Source organism: Carica papaya, chromosome 2, assembly GCF_054855325.1.
Source record: "Carica papaya isolate Zhongbai chromosome 2, ASM5485532v1, whole genome shotgun sequence".
NCBI classification, from domain to species: Eukaryota; Viridiplantae; Streptophyta; class Magnoliopsida; order Brassicales; family Caricaceae; genus Carica; species Carica papaya.
The window spans coordinates 33,983,838-34,000,189 of NC_142310.1; the positions used below are offsets into that span (position 1 = coordinate 33,983,838).

General features: G+C 34.5%; 3 protein-coding genes across 3 annotated transcripts; 2 read left to right on the forward strand and 1 right to left on the reverse strand.

Moving 5' to 3' along the window:
• Window positions 1-282: 282 nt before the first annotated feature.
• Window positions 283-2,589, reverse strand: LOC110812090 (subtilisin-like protease SBT4.5). The gene is made up of 6 exons (XM_088212331.1): window positions 1,996-2,589; window positions 1,791-1,885; window positions 1,486-1,704; window positions 1,285-1,396; window positions 966-1,179; window positions 283-857 (listed from the first exon to the last, which is right to left on the reverse strand). Exons 1-6 carry the CDS (start codon window positions 2,524-2,526, stop codon window positions 325-327), a joined length of 1,704 nt encoding a protein of 567 aa, XP_088068457.1. The 5' UTR covers window positions 2,527-2,589; the 3' UTR covers window positions 283-324.
• A 3,984-nt stretch (window positions 2,590-6,573) lies between these two features.
• On the forward strand, window positions 6,574-9,690 carry LOC110812091 (subtilisin-like protease SBT4.6). The gene is made up of 10 exons (XM_088212283.1): window positions 6,574-6,723; window positions 6,798-6,889; window positions 6,981-7,069; window positions 7,182-7,437; window positions 7,530-8,016; window positions 8,136-8,230; window positions 8,328-8,546; window positions 8,644-8,755; window positions 8,858-9,071; window positions 9,164-9,690. The coding sequence occupies exons 1-10, from the start codon at window positions 6,616-6,618 to the stop codon at window positions 9,688-9,690; spliced, it is 2,199 nt and encodes a 732-aa protein (XP_088068409.1). The 5' UTR covers window positions 6,574-6,615.
• Window positions 9,691-10,993: 1,303 nt separating this feature from the next.
• Window positions 10,994-14,453, forward strand: LOC110812185 (subtilisin-like protease SBT4.13). Its single transcript, XM_088212284.1, has 10 exons — window positions 10,994-11,089; window positions 11,189-11,280; window positions 11,567-11,658; window positions 11,765-12,020; window positions 12,107-12,620; window positions 12,704-12,798; window positions 12,894-13,115; window positions 13,201-13,309; window positions 13,405-13,618; window positions 13,738-14,453. Exons 1-10 carry the CDS (start codon window positions 10,994-10,996, stop codon window positions 14,259-14,261), a joined length of 2,214 nt encoding a protein of 737 aa, XP_088068410.1. The 3' UTR covers window positions 14,262-14,453.
• The last annotated feature ends 1,899 nt before the right edge of the window (window positions 14,454-16,352 follow it).

The following is a 16,352-nucleotide window of genomic DNA, read 5'->3' on the forward strand; positions in this document are numbered from 1 at the left end:
AGGGAAATTTTGCAGTTTTAGAAGGACAGGCCAGTTGATTTTTTATTTTTTTTTTGAAACGATAGTCTGTTTTTTTCGGTACTTTTTATAATTAGTTTTAACGCGATACAAGATGAATAAAATTTTATTTTTATCATGTTTTGATCTCAATTTCGATTCTAATTCTAGTATTTATGTTTATATGCACAAATCTAAAAAACAAATAAATTATGAAGAAATTAGAGAAAAAAAAACTGCTAAAATTATTGTTATAAGAAAAAAAAAGACAAATTACAGCTAAAGAGAAAACAAAAGATGACAGGAGCAACTACTAATTGAAAAATCTTAAACCGATTTACTGTACACAACAATGGGACTCCTTACTTTATGGACAGAATCAGACCAGACCAGAGATGCAGATATTGGAGATTTCAATTCTTCCCCAGCAACAGTAACACTGAAAGATTTCTTCTCGTCCGAAGACTTGAAAGAGAGAATATGGGGTTCCACCGTGATGCTAACATTTAGATTCGAGGAAACGGTTGCCTTGTAAGTAGAGCTTGCACTGCCAACGTTCGTGACAGTTCGTTGGAAAACAATCTTGAATGGCTTTTGTGGTTTGTCAATTTTGACAGCCATTGAAGGATAGTTAAGATCCCTCACCAGTGACTTATCAACTTCCTCAGGACAAGTACTTTTGTCTCCTGATATTTGTCGGATCATATTTGAATCATAGCCTGACCCGCAAAGCATTTTTATGTAATCTCCTTTATCAGCTTCATACACAAGTCCAGGATTAACAGCCCTTAATGGATTGACATGCCCAGATCCATAAGCGAATTCAGCATCAGCATTTTTCAAAGGTCTCATTTTCCAAGCTGCAAGAAAAAAAAAAGGAAAATATCATTAACTTATTGAGCAAGAAACATGAATTAACAAACGAAAAGATGTAAAATGGATGGAGAAATTAGGAAATTGAAGAAAACCAGTTGTCATTAGTGCAGATTTAATGGCGGAAGGAGACCAATCAGGGTGAAATGACTTGACATAAGCCGCAGCTCCAGCCACATGTGGGCAAGACATGGAGGTTCCAGATATTACATTGTAATCTTCTTGTCGTGTATCTAAAGGATCATTTGTGGGTGCTTTAAGAGGTGAATATGCAGCCAAGATATCCACTCCTGGAGCTGTTAAATCTGGCTGCATTACATCAAAACACTTCATATCAGAAAAAGCTAGTAGCATAGATAGATTGTAGACATGGGAATACAAAGAAGTACCTTATAGGCTATAAATTGTATGTACCTTTAAAATATCTGGTGCAATGAGATTTGGCCCGCGTGAAGAGAAGTAAGCAACGACAGGAGCATTCGTATCTTTTCTAGTCTCACTTCTCAGTATTTCTGCCACAGGTTTCCTGCAAAATTTGCATAAGAATAACTTAGCTAAATTCAGTATTTCAATTAATGACTATTATCCTTAATAAGATGTAATGCATATCCTTACTTAGCTGATTTAAAATATGCTTTGATAGTTCCAAAATCATGTGATAGTAAAGCCAATGCAGGTATAGGGGAAACCGAAGTAACATTCTCGGTCATTTCAGTTTGATGCACCGATCCCACACCTCCAGCCCAATGAACAACAGGAGCTCCTCCCGCACTATCACATAGCACAATTTTTCCGTCTACCAAATCAGTATCCAGACATCCTGTAATGCACATCCTGAAATTCAATACAAAGTTTCTTACTTCACTAGTGTACTTCACCAAAAACCCTTGACCTGAAATCATTTTATGAACAAGACATACTTAGCAGCTGGTTCATCACATGATTTCGTGGCATCTTCCCCGTATACCAACGGGTATTTTTTCCCGTGTAGACTAAAACCATTAATAGATTTGCCCTGTATGAAAAGTTAGAGTGGGGTGTGGTTAATTTCAACATATGAAAACTGAATTAATAGTATGAAGAAAATCAAATTGGTTAATGTGGAAGATAGTTCACGAAACGTACAACTAAAGTCTTTCCATTCCCAAGAACAACTTTTGTGATGTAGGAACGATCAGTAGTGCTTGCTGCAACAGAAAGCATCCATGGCGATACACTTGCCACTGATCCACTTTCAGGACCAGAATTTCCTGCGGAGTTCACAGTGAGAATTCCTTCAGCCATGGCATGAAAACTACCAATTGCAATGGGATCTTGGGTATATTCTGATGCAGATGCTCCTCCTATCGAAATCGTTATGATATCAACTCCGTCAGCAATAGCATCATCGAAAGCAGCCAAGATAGCCTCTGAACTACACCCATCAGCGGAGCAAACTCTATATGCAGCAATTCTTGCAGATGGAACACCTCCCATTGCAGTACCTTGAGCCACTCCATAAAAACTTACATTCATTACTTTGTTTCCTGCTGCTGTGGAAGCAGTGTGGGATCCATGACCTTCAGTATCCCTCGCAGAGTCTATTGTGGGATCAGACGTGTAATATCGTGCTCCAATAACTTTGCTGTTAATAATTTTGACACAACAATCTCTCATTAAAACATAAAGAAGCTATAAGTATTGCTTTTATTTCAAAAATATTTTAGAGAAATTTACTTATTGCATGTGAAATTTCGACCACCCTTACAAGCACCCTTCCATTTGTCTGGAGCAGGACCAAAACCTTCATCATTAAAGCTTTTTGATTCAGGCCAAATTCCAGTGTCAATTACACCAACGATAAGATCATTTTCCCTTTTTGAATTTCGGTGCTTCTCGGTAGTCTTGTTGAACCCCATGAAGCGCCAAGATCTTGTCGTCTGTAGCTGATACATTCTGTTTGGAAAAACTGATACTACTTCTTTCATTGCTGCATGGATTAAGAAAGTTTAATTGTGATCTATGATTGAATCAACCATGTACTGAATTTTTTCCAAAGAGAAAATCATTTTGCAGTACTCACCAGCCAACTTCTGTCTCTCAGAATCAGTGATCTTGGCTGCAAATCCATTGAAGCTCCTTTTATAACTTCTTATATATATATTTTCTTCGATGCTGGAAGAAACCGAGTTATATAAACATTAAAACAGTAAGTGAATTTAAAAAGAGTTAAAAGATTTAAAAAAAAAGGAAGATACACGGATTTCACCTGTCCCCAACAACGTCTTGAAGCATGGTAACATGATGAGCTGCTGGAAAGTACTCTCCTTTAGGAAGTGATCCCATATATACAATATATGTCTGTATCATCATCATAATCGCAACCAGTATTAGTCCAAATAATATCTTAAAGTTACTAGCTTTAAACAATGAGCAGATACTTACCTCTCTATTCTCATTAGCTGCACCATAAGAGAGGCTCACGAAGAGACCTAGAACAGATAAAAGACAGAAAAACATAACAAACTCCGGCTTAGTCATTGTTGATTTGTGTCTGTGCAACAATTGGGTCGATGTGAATTGTATTTATACTGATTCTGATGCTCGTAGTTAATGTTTTTCATTTTCTGGTAGATTTATCTAATTAAGAAACTTTAATTTTTGAATGATTCACTTTTTATGTTCATTTCCTAATATATTACTACAAGAAAGGAAACTTATTTATGTCTATTAAAATTTCAATCATTGCAATCTTATGTTTATTGTATACATATATATACATATACATATTTATGATATTGAATGTAGATAGAATACAGAAGGCAAATTTGAATCCACACTGCAAATTAAATTGCACTTTTAATGAATTAATATTTGAACTTTTAAAAAATTGTCACTTAAATCAGCTTTTTAAAAAATTTTAACGAGTTGAACATTTGCTTATTAACCCTTAAGTGCGTCCAGATTAATAGAATCAATTTAGATTAATTATCATATTAATTCGAATATTCTCTAGTATAGAATCTGAATATTCTTATGGCTGAGAAAATATTTTGTATAATTCCTACGGCGGATACTGTACCGTTAGTATCTCGATAATCAACTTTGATATTATCTTAATCTGTAACACTAGATCATTACTAAATTGAATTCACATGCAGGATGATCTACTCTTTCCATAATAAGCTAATGACTTTTAGTTTTCATATTTTCTAACAGGAAATAGAAGAACATAAATTATAAGGTTCTACTGTAAAGGAATTTCTCGCAGCACTGTTCTGTTTTCGGTCCATTAAAGAAGTTATTTGTTTTATTAGCTTTGAATTATTCGTAACTCTGAATTCAGACAAGAGCAAAGAAGAAAAGGGTGGTTCCTAGTTGTAATAGAAAAATGTTTGTAAGTTGCTGTACACAACATGGAACTCCTCCCATGGTGAGTGGAGTCAGACCAGACCAAAGATGCAGATACTGGAGATTCCAATTTTTTTTTTTCCAGAAACAGCAAGATTGAAAAACTTTTTCTCCTTTAAAGACTTGGAAGAGAGACATTCAAACATCAGGGCGATAGTAATCTTTAGATTCGAGAAGATGGCTGCGCCGTAAGTGGAGTTTACATGATCAATATTGGTAATAATTAGTTGGAATACAATCCCGAATGGCTTTTCTGGTTCGACAATTTTGATAGACAACGAAGGATAGTCAAGATCCCTCGCCGATTACTATTGAGTTTTAAAACAAACTTCTCATCAGGAGGATAGATGAGATGATTCGGGTGAGATCCAATTTTCTATTCACTCGTGGGATTCGGATGATCCGGGAGGACTTACCACGACTCTTCTCTTCTCGATAATCCATACATCCCTTATCGGTGTATGGACAACCATCTCTCGTTTTTATTTCTTATTTTCATCAAAACAGATAAATAATTTTTTATTTTTTTTAAATCTATTAATTTTTAATTTTATCGAAATATAAACTCGATTCAAAGTTTATATTTGATATATACATTATACATAATATGTACGTTCAGAAAATTCGTGTAATTCATAAATAGTTTTAAAATAACTAAAACAATTTGATAAGTCTATAAGATTTAAATATAATTTTTGAATATTATATAAACACTATAATAAGTTCAAAACTATTCGTTTATAACGTTAAATCTAAAATATTTAATGAAATATTAAAATTTCTTTGAAATTCTATTTATTCACGATATCAAATAAATATTCATAAATTCAAACAATATATATGCGTATTTTTTAAAAATTTATTAAACTTTTAAGAATTTAGTACAAACTTATTACTTCTTAAATTCATAACTCGTTTCATATTACTCAAGAGACTCAAATACATAATATACGAAAAAATTACAACTCTTAAATTTTCAACCACAAAGGTATGAGTTTTATAATCATAAGATCAACAATTGGAAATTAATCAAGTTTGAAAATTCAACACAGATCAAATTATGCAATGATTCTTATATATTTATATACTAGATATATAGAACTATAATTTAGAACAATGAATCAATAAAAAGGGTGCCTAAAATAGAGATTTAAAATTCTAAAACTTCTCTAACAATTTCATCCAAATCATGCAATCTTGATGTATATAAAAAATTTATAACGTATGATTGTAAGTAATAATTTAGTGGCTGAAATATCTTAAAAGGTCACGAGAAAAACGAAAATTACTATTACTTCGTCGCTCGATTTCTTGCAACAATAGGTTCTCTAAGAATTCTGAACTTTCACAATTCTCGTATAAATCACACAGATTTTTAGTATGCATGGAATTCATAGAGTATATATTATAAATAAAATAGTTTGCTAACCTAAAAGTTGGCTTATTGAACCCTTCGAGTTTTCTCTTCAGTCATCAACTTCAAAAATTTATAATTTCAATTCAAACATGTAATCTTTTTGTTTATGGAAAGTTTAGAATATATAAATTATAAATAAAATAAATCGATTGCAGAAAATTGACAAAAAAATATGGTGCCAAAATGCTATTGTGCCAATAACTCTTTCCTTTCATATATATATATATATATAGGTTTAGCTTCTATATCCAAATATTATGCAGTGGAATTCTAATTTAGGGTTTAGGATTGATCTTTTCATAATTATAAAAATACTTGATAATTTATAAAATTTTTAAAAAAGTGACCTATAAATTTTACAAAAAATAATAATACAATTTATCTTGAACACGCGATTAAATAATAATTATTTATTTTTCCGGACTAGATATTACAATATCAGTTGGAAAAAAAGAGGCAAGTCACTCACTCACTATACATGGTTAAGTTGTCGATTACACACAACTATTCTGATTTATTATCATAGTTCACAACTCATTCGATGTAATTCAATGAACTCGAAGATATAACACGCACAATTTATTGAGTTTTCTGCAATCTAAATATTAAAAATTCATAAATCTAATCAAATTTTCATCCAAATCATATATAGTTTTTTCTTGTTTCCTCTTCTCTTCTCTTCTTTTCTCTTGTATTCCTCAGATTCTTTTGTATTTATAGATAAAAATCTTGACAAAATAAACATATATGTTAAATTCTTAATAGAAAATCTTCTTAGAAAATCTTAAATTCTGGGCTGGATATTATGTACAGTACTCCATTAGGAAAGAACAGATCATATCCAATAAATTAAAGTTTTTGGATTCACTCAATCAATTAGAAAAAGCAAACGCATTAATAATGAAATCAAATAAATACCATATCACATTACTTCGTTGATGATTTCTTATGCACCATCAATGATGGCTAAGCAGGAGTTTGTCCTTCTTTCTGTTCTAATTCTTGGCATTAGCCTATCTTATGGTACTGCTAACGAGGATCGGAAGGTAAGTTTTTTTGTCTTCACCGATAAGAGAACCTTACAATATTAGCTGGATCAAGTAATATGATGACGATGCAGGTCCATATTGTGTACATGGGATCACTTCCTAATGGCAAGTACTCTCCGGAAACTCATCATTCTACCATGCTTCAAGATGTTGTTGGGGCAAGGTGAAATCCTTGAATCTAACTAGTTGCAGTTGTATCTTTCACGTTCTTTAATTTTTTTATATTGTTTCAATGTCATGTCGTGTCTTGCCAGTTTCGAAAAAAATATATTGATAAGAAGTTACAAGAGTTTCAGTGGATTTTCAGCCAAGATCACTGATTCTGAGAGACAGAAGCTGGCTGGTCAGTAAAATTCGTTTCTTTTCTAAGAAAATTCAGCACATAGCTTGATCATGGGTGACAATATTACAAATTAGAATTTCTTTTTGTCTTTAAACTTTGAATGTCTCTGCAGAAATGAAAGGAGTAGTCTCAGTTTTTCCAAGTAGAATTTATCAGCTCCACACTACAAGATCTTGGGGCTTCATGGGATTCAATAAGACAACTGATCACAGGCTCCGTAATCAAAGAAAGGAGAGAGAGCTTGTGGTTGGTGTTATTGACAACGGAATCTGGCCTGAATCACAAAGCTTCAACGACAAAGGTTTTCGCCCTCCTCCAAAGAATTGGAAGGGTGTTTGTAAGGGCGGAAAAAATTTCACTTGTAACAAGTGAGTTTTAATCTTGCATATCTTCTGAATAATATGTGCGTTAGAGATCATTTACAATCACTTTATAATCTTGAAAATACATAACCTTACAGCAAAATTGTTGGAGCGCGATATTATATTACAGATTCAGTAAGGGATACTAATGGTCATGGATCCCATACTGCTTCAACAGCAGCTGGAAACCAAGTGAGAAATGTAAGTTTTTATGGCCTTGCCCAAGGTACTGCAAGAGGAGGTGTCCCTTCTGCGAGAATTGCTGCATATAAAGTTTGCAATGGAACTAGATGTTATTCAGACGCTATCATGGCTGCTTTTGATGATGCTATTGCTGATGGAGTTGATGTTATATCAATTTCCATAGGAGGAGACGGTGCTTTTGCTTTTACCGATGATCCTATTGCAATTGGCGCTTTTCATGCCATGACAAAAGGAATTATAACAGTGCAGTCTGCTGGAAATTCTGGTCCGGACAGATTTTCAGTTGGTAGTGTGGCACCGTGGATTCTTACTGCTGCAGCAACCACCATTGATCGTTCATTCATAGACAAAGTTGTTCTTGGAAATGGAAAGACTTTAGTAGTATGGATCAATAAGTCTCTTCCTTATTGACCTGTGATTTTTCTGCAGACTATACTTCATTTTTGTTTCTTATTCAGCTTCCTAATTATCTATTTTAATGATTGGCTCAATACAAACAGGGCAAATCAATTAATTCCTTTAGCCTACAAGGAGTAAAATACCCTTTGGTATATGGGGAAAACGTAACCAAGAACTGCTCTGCTCAAAGTGGAAAGTAGGTCCTATTATTATATCATTTGAAAAAGCGTTTCTTGATGGCGTCGGTACACTGATGATGAAGTAAGAATCTTTTGTTTTTTGTTGAATTTCAGGATGTGCAATGAAGGATGTATAGACAGTGCTTTAGTAAAGGGAAAAATTGTGCTGTGTGATATAGAGAAAGGATCCTTCGCTGTTCGTGGAGCTGGAGGTGTGGGATCAGTACTTGTTGACCCAAATTCTGAGAAGGTTTCCGAGATATACTCTTTACCGGCATCAGTTTTACTACCTGACGACTATGAAAGAGTCAAGACATACCTAAAAACAGCGAAGTAGAGATGTTAATACTGGGTGTCATTTTTCGATTTTACTTGCTAGATTTTAATGTTCCTCATTTAGGTAAGTCATTGTTGTGCCATATTTTAACAGCAACCCTGTAGCAGAAATACTAAAAAGTGAGACCATAGAAAATTTAAATGCTCCAATCATCGCCTTTTTTTCTTCACGTGGGCCAAACTCAATATTACCCGACATCATAAAGGTGCTTACTTCACAGTGCCTATATACCCATCGAGCTTTCATGTTTTCATCTCTTGGTAACTGCTAGCTTTTGTTGATATAAAACTTTGATGCATTAATGCAGCCAGATTTAACAGCTCCAGGGGTGGATATCTTGGCAGCCTATTCCCCTCTTGGTTCAATCACAGGTGATTATTTAGACAAGCGGCGAGTAGGTTACAATATATTGTCCGGAACCTCCATGGCTTCCCCTCATGTTTCTGGGGCTGCGGCTTATGTCAAGTCATTTCACCCTGATTGGTCTCCTTCAGCCATCAAATCTGCTCTAATGACAACTGGTTTTTTCTATCTCCTAATTTCCCCATCCATTACATTTGTCAATGCATGTTTCTTGCTCAACAAGTTAACAAGATTTTCCCTTTCTTTGTAGCTTGGAAAATGACACCTTTCAAAAATGCTGATGCTGAATTTGCTTATGGATCTGGGCATATCAATCCTTTACAAGCCGTTGATCCCGGCCTAATATATGAAGCTGGTAAAGAGGATTATATAAAAATTCTTTGTTCCTCGGGCTACAATTCGAGTCAGATAAAACAGTTAGCAGGAGACAATAGCACTTGTCCTAAAAGGGCTGATCATAAGTCATTAGTCAGTAATCTAAACTATCCTTCAATGGCTATCAAGATTGCTGAACCACGAAAGCCATTTAGGATAGTTTTTCATCGAACTGTTACAAATGTTGGCCGCACAAACACCACTTACAAAGCAGTCATCTCCTCGAATCCAAATGTTAATTTCAAAGTGGTGCCTCGAGTTCTCTCTTTCAAGTCTTTGAATCAGAAGAAGTCTTTCAAAGTTAAGGTTTCTGCAAATAAATTGAAAAAGCCAGTGCATGAATCTTTGGTCTGGTTCGATAATTTCGGTCACAACGTAAGGAGTCCCATTATTGTGTATTGAATTTTATGAAGGGGTTGCCTTAAATAATTATTAAAAATAAAATAAAATTAATGCATTAAGATTTTCTTTTAAATTCATGCTTTCCTTGAATAACTACAAAATTAATTAGATTATTACTCAATCATTCTAATTAATTAGTAAAATTTTTAATTACATATATAGTGGAATTTCGACAAGTAAAACAATTTTAGTTTGATTTTAATAAAACTTTTAATTATATTAATGGGAATTTTCGTAAAATAATACACGACCTTCGTGCTTCTTTGTTTCATGGTTGTGTCGTGTTTGAATTTCGCAAAATCTGCTCTGAACTCGACTGATTATTATTCCTAGTGCACTCTACCTTGTAAAAATATACATCATAAATGAAATCACAACTTTTGATGGAAAAGAAATCACAATATTAAGAAGTGAAATTATTCTGAAAGTTTGTATCGTCAAATTCAAAGTGGTGTTTGGTAGATTTGCAAGAGAAAAATAATCTAATAAGAAATAAAAGAGATTTGCATACTAGGAAGGAGCAGATTCGTATCTGGTTAGGGATATTTCTTCGAATCCTCCTTTAAATATGTAGAATCCTTAAATAAATGAAAAAAATAATAATGAAATATTAGATTAATTCAGTTTCTGAGTCTGTATATGTTAATATTTTATAAATAATATATTTGACTATTTTGACTTTTACATAATACCAAGACCATCTTGTAACCTATTACTTAATAGGTTAAGGTGAATGACTTGCCCTGACTTTGTCAAATTGGGTATGAGGGATGCTATTCTGATCATCCCAGAATATCATAAATAGACTTTGTAAGATATACTGTCACGAATTTGTATTCCTTTTGGAAACCAAATATTTCCTCTGTTAACAGTTTTAAGTATCTCACTTAATTTTATAAATATAATAATGAAAAATTTATGTATTCAATTAAATTAACTTAATATAAAAATTTCTGGGTATTAAACTTTTTTCCATTATGTTTTCCAATTTTCCTTGAACAAATTGTTTTTCAATTATTGTTTGGGGGATTCTAATGAGAAAGAATTTTTTCTTTTAAGAAACTTATGAAATGGAATTATTTAACGTTATTTGAATCTCTGCAGAATACTTTCTGCATTCATTGTTTATAGTCCAATAAAAAGAATTTTTAAGCAAGTTTTCCCTTGCATCTTCTCCGGGTTAACATCTTAGAATTAAAGTTTTCAGATTGGATGAATCATCAGAAGAAGGAAACAAGTTAATCACGAACATCAAGATAAATACCAATCAATCGATATACTTTTGCACAATCAACATTCAAGAATGGCTAAGCAAGCGTCTGTCCTGTTTTTCTACATTCTCTCTGTTCTACTACTCTGTATTAGCCTATCTTGTGGTGCCACCAATGAGGAGAGAAAGGTAAGTGTGTATTGTATTTTTTTTTTTTTTCGATGTTGTTGATAATGGATGACCTTACATAGATTAATATTGGTGGTGGTGATGATGATGATGACTTAGGCCTATATTGTGTACATGGGATCACTTCCTAAGGACCGGTACTTTCCTGCAGCTCATCATGTTACCATGCTTCAAGATGTTGTTGGGGCCAGGTGAAATTCTTGAATCTTATGTCTATGCAGATTTGTACTTATTCGCCTATATATATATAAATAATAGTTAACTCTTTTCAATGTCATATACTATTGGATTAGAATCTAAATGGTATAAGAGCTAACTTTTTGGTGTTTCATGGTTTGGTCTCATTTGTGATTGCTGCTTACTGGGTGAGAGCTATTAGGAGATGTAATGCCACATTAACCAAATAAGAGGATTTGTGGTGGTTTACATGGTTGTTTCTTTAAATTTACATTTTAATGTTTTTTTGTCTTTTGCTAGCTTTGAAGAAAATCTATTGATTAGAAGTTACAGAAGGAGTTTCAATGGATTTTCAGCCATGATCACTGATTCTGAGAGAAAGAAGCTGGCCGGTGAGTGTTGCAAATGCCTTTCTGTGTAAGAAAATTCAAAAACACGATTGAATCATGGATGAGAACAGTATGTATAACATTTATATTTAAACTTTGGTCTTTCCAGCAATGGAAGGAGTAGTCTCAGTTTTTCCTAGTAGAATTTATCAGCTCCACACAACAAGATCTTGGGGCTTCATGGGGTTCAACGAGACTATTGATCAGAAGCTTCATGATCCAAAAAAGGAGAGTAAGGTTATCATCGGTGTTATTGACAGTGGAATCTGGCCTGAATCCGAAAGCTTCAGTGATGGAGATCTTGGTCCAGCTCCAGAGAAGTGGAAGGGTGCATGTAATGGTGGAAGCAACTTCACTTGCAACAAGTGAGTTTGACTCCTATATTTTCTGAAGTAAATTAATTGATTTTACAAAGGTTGAAACTTTTTCTGAGGTTAATTCTGTCTTACAGCAAGATTATTGGAGCACGGTATTATACTACAGATTCTGCAAGGGATAGTAATGGCCACGGATCTCATACTGCATCTACAGCAGCAGGGAACGCAGTAAAGAATGTAAGTTTTTATGGACTAGCTCAAGGTACTGCAACAGGAGGGGTTCCCTTTGGCAGAATTGCTGCGTATAAAGTTTGCGATGAGAGTGGGTGTAGCTCACAGGCCATCTTGGCTGCATTTGATGATGCTATTGCTGATGGAGTTGATATCATATCAATTTCAATAGGACCAGCAAGTCCAAGTGACCTGATGGAAGATCCTACCTCCATTGGTGCTTTTCATGCAATGGCAAATGGAATTTTGACAGTACAGTCAGCAGGAAATTCTGGTCCAGCCAGTTTTTCAGTGGTTAGCATTGCACCATGGATTCTTACTGTTGCAGCAAGCACCATTGATCGTGCCTTCATTGACAAAGTTATTCTTGGAAATGGAGAGACTTTAGTTGTATGTATCAATAAATCTCTTCCTTATTGACCTGTGTGATTTTCTTTAAACTGTACCTCTTATTTTTGTTTTCGGCTTCCTTGTGTTAATGATTACCTTACTACAAACAGGGCAAATCAATTAATTCTTTTAGTCTAAAAGGAGGAAAATATCCTTTGATCTATGGAAAGGATGTCAGTTCGGACTGCCTTCCTGAGTCTGCAGGGTAGTTATTTATATAAATCATTTCAACTTCACGACTAGTCGATTGCTATTAGTATGCTAATGAAGTAAGAAATTTTAACCTCTGATGAATTTCAGGATGTGCAATGAAGGATGTGTCGATAGTAATTTAGTTAAGGGAAAAATTGTTGTTTGTGATCAGAAGAAGGGATTTGCTGTTGTTCATAAAGCAGGAGGCGTGGGAGCAGTTCTTAGAGACATGATAGTATCTGAGAACGTTACTTCGGTTTTCTCTTTGCCAGCATCAGCTTTAGTACCTGATGACCACGAAACAATCAAGTCTTATCTTCAAACAACCGGGTATGGAGAGCAATACTGCTTGCCGTTTATGTATTTACTTTCTAGCTTTCCTTCAGATAAGTCATTCTTGAACCATATTGTACAGCCCTGTAGCAGAAATACTGAAAAGTGAGACCAGAGAAGATACAAATGCTCCTGTTGTCGCTTACTTTTCTTCACGTGGGCCAAGTTTATTTGCTGAAGACATTTTAAAGGTAGTTACCGTCTATAATCTATACCTCTCAGAGCTCTTATATCTTCATTCTTCTATATTGGAGTTTTAATTGTTTGAAGCATTGGTGCAATGCAGCCAGATTTAACCGCTCCAGGGGTAAATATCTTGGCTTCTTTTTCACCTCTTGCTTCACCCTCAGGTGATCCTTTAGATAATCGTCGTGTAAATTACAATCTATTATCTGGCACCTCCATGTCTTGCCCCCATACTTCTGGAGTTGCTGCTTATGTGAAAGCCTTTCACCCAGATTGGTCTCCTTCAGCCATCAAATCTGCTTTAATGACAACTGGTTTTCTTCTATCTCCTAACTTCCCCATTTATAATATCAACTTTTTCTTTGTAAAAATTTCAAAATTTGATGTTTTTTGGTGGCCAAACTAACAGTCCTTTTCCTTTTTTTTCTTGTAGCCTGGCAAATGACGCCTTCCAAGAATGCAGATGCTGAGCTTGCATATGGATCTGGTCATATCAGTCCATTACAATCTACTGATCCCGGGCTTGTATATGAAACTGATGAACAGGATTACATACAAATGCTCTGCGACTTGGGCTATGGTTCGAGGCTTGGACAAATAGCAGGTGGAAATAGCAGTTGTCCTGAGAAGAAATCTTTCGTCAGGGATCTTAACTATCCTTCAATGGCTTCCAGAGTTATCAAACCAAAAGAGCCATTTACCATTACTTTTCATCGAACTGTTACAAATGTTGGTCATGCAAACTCCATTTACAAAGCAATGATCTCCTCAAATCCAAATGTTAATATAACAGTGGTGCCTCAAGTTCTCTCTTTCAAGTCTTTGAATGAGAAAAAGTCTTTCGAAGTAACTGTTGGCAGAAATAATTTGGCATCTCCAGTGTCCGAATCTTTGGTCTGGTCTGATGATTTTGGTCATAAAGTGAGGAGTCCTATTGTTCTGTATTCCTGGTCATGATTAGAATATTTCTAGTTTCATTAGAAACCTTATTGCCTATTAAGCTGCAACCTGTTACAATAAATTCTCACAATTTAAACCTTTGTAATATTCTTAAATTGTTAATCAAAACATTCTTTTTTTTCCCATATAATTTCTCACTCCAGTTTTATGTTAACTTTAAACTGGTTAGGAATAAACAAAGGAACTTCTCTACTTAATTGCAAAATCAAGAGAGGCAGAGCAACAACTTAAAGACTTCACTCAGGATTTTTACCAAACAAGTAGTGACCAGAAAAAAGAAATGCTGAAGAACTGATCTAATTTTATTATTTCCAGCCAGCAAATTTATACACCAAAGTTGCAACCAGAAACCCAAAAAATCAGCGGCTAAATACCCATGATAAACACATCTCTAAAATATCTACCACTTACCCACTATCCATAAGACTAGGACAATTAATTTAGATAACTGAAAATATAAAAGAACATGTGATTAAATAAAGAAAACATGTGATTTACTAGTTTTTGCATTATATTTAACACTCCCTCATAATGCAGAAACTTACAAAACCAATCATTTGTCTAAAATATTTAAACTTTACCAAAGGAAGAGGTTTTGTAAACATATTAGCTAGCTGGTCATTTGTATTACAATATGCAATCTGTATGCTTCATTTCGCCACAAATTCTCTAATAAAATGATGTCGAGTCTCGATGTGTCTTGTGCGACTATGATAAATAGGATTCTTTATCATAGCAATGGTGGACTGATTGTCACAATAAATCATAGTTGCCTCTTGCTTTTACTTCATGTCTTCTAAAATTCTTTGCAACCACATTGCCTGACAAGCTGCTGAAGTTACAGCCATGTATTCAGCTTCCAATGATGATAAAGCTGTAGATGCTTGCTTCTTTGAGCTCCAAGACATGACACTTGATCTCAAACTAAAAACATATTCCGTGGTACTTTTGCGATCAGCAACACAACCTGACCAATCACTATCTGAATATCCATGCAAATTTAAATTACTGGTGCTATAAAACAAACCATATGAAGTGGTTCCTCTCAAGTAACTTAACACTCTTTTTGCTGCCCCATAGTGTATCTTACTTGGTTTTTGCATAAACCTGGACAAAAGACTAGTAGCTTGCAAGATGTCCGGCCTAGTATTAGTGAGATAGAGTAGGCTGCCTACTAAGCTTTGGTAAACATGAGCATCAACTTGTTCTTCTCCATCTTCAGCACTGAACTTTTGATTAGTTGCCATTGGAGTTTCCACCGGATTGCAATCTTGCAACTTAAGCTTGCTAAGAAGATCATTTGCATACTTTTGTTGACAAATAAAAAATCTTGCATCCCTTTGATATATTTCTAGTCCCAAAAAATAGCTCATCAAACCTAAATCAGTCATATCAAATTCTTCAATCATAAGCTTTTTAAAATCAACCAACAATGAAGGACAATTGCTACTGTAGATTAAATCATCTACAAAAAGGCAAACAATAAGTACCTCATCAACTCCTCTTGCTTTCACATACAAGGTAGGCTCATTAGCACTTCTTTGAAAACCATTATTGCTGGAATGTCCATCAATCCTCGCATACCAGACCCTTGGAGCTTGCTTAAGACCATACAAAGCCTTTTTCAATTTGCACACCTTTGTTTCTTGCCCTTTCACTGCATAACCCGGCGGCTGCTCCACATAGACATCCTCATCCAAAAAACCATTTAAAAAAGCTGATTTGACATCAAATTGATAGACACTCCACTTGTAATGTGCAGCTATAGCTAGAACAGCCCTTATGGTGTCAAATCTTGCCACCAATGCAAAGGTCTCTTCAAAGTCAATACCTTCACGTTGCATGTAATCAGGAGTAACCAGCCATGCTTTATATTTTTGAATTGAGCCATCAGGTTTGTACTTCAATTTATAAACCCATTTCAATCCAATCACTTCTTTACCTTTAGGCAATTAAACAAGTTTCCATGTCTTGTTTCATTCCAAGGCATTCATTTCTTCATCTATAGCATCGCACCATTCTTTTAAGCTTGCAGCATCTTTGAAGCAGCTAGGTTCTTGAGTTTGTGCAATTTGGCAACTTTATAAA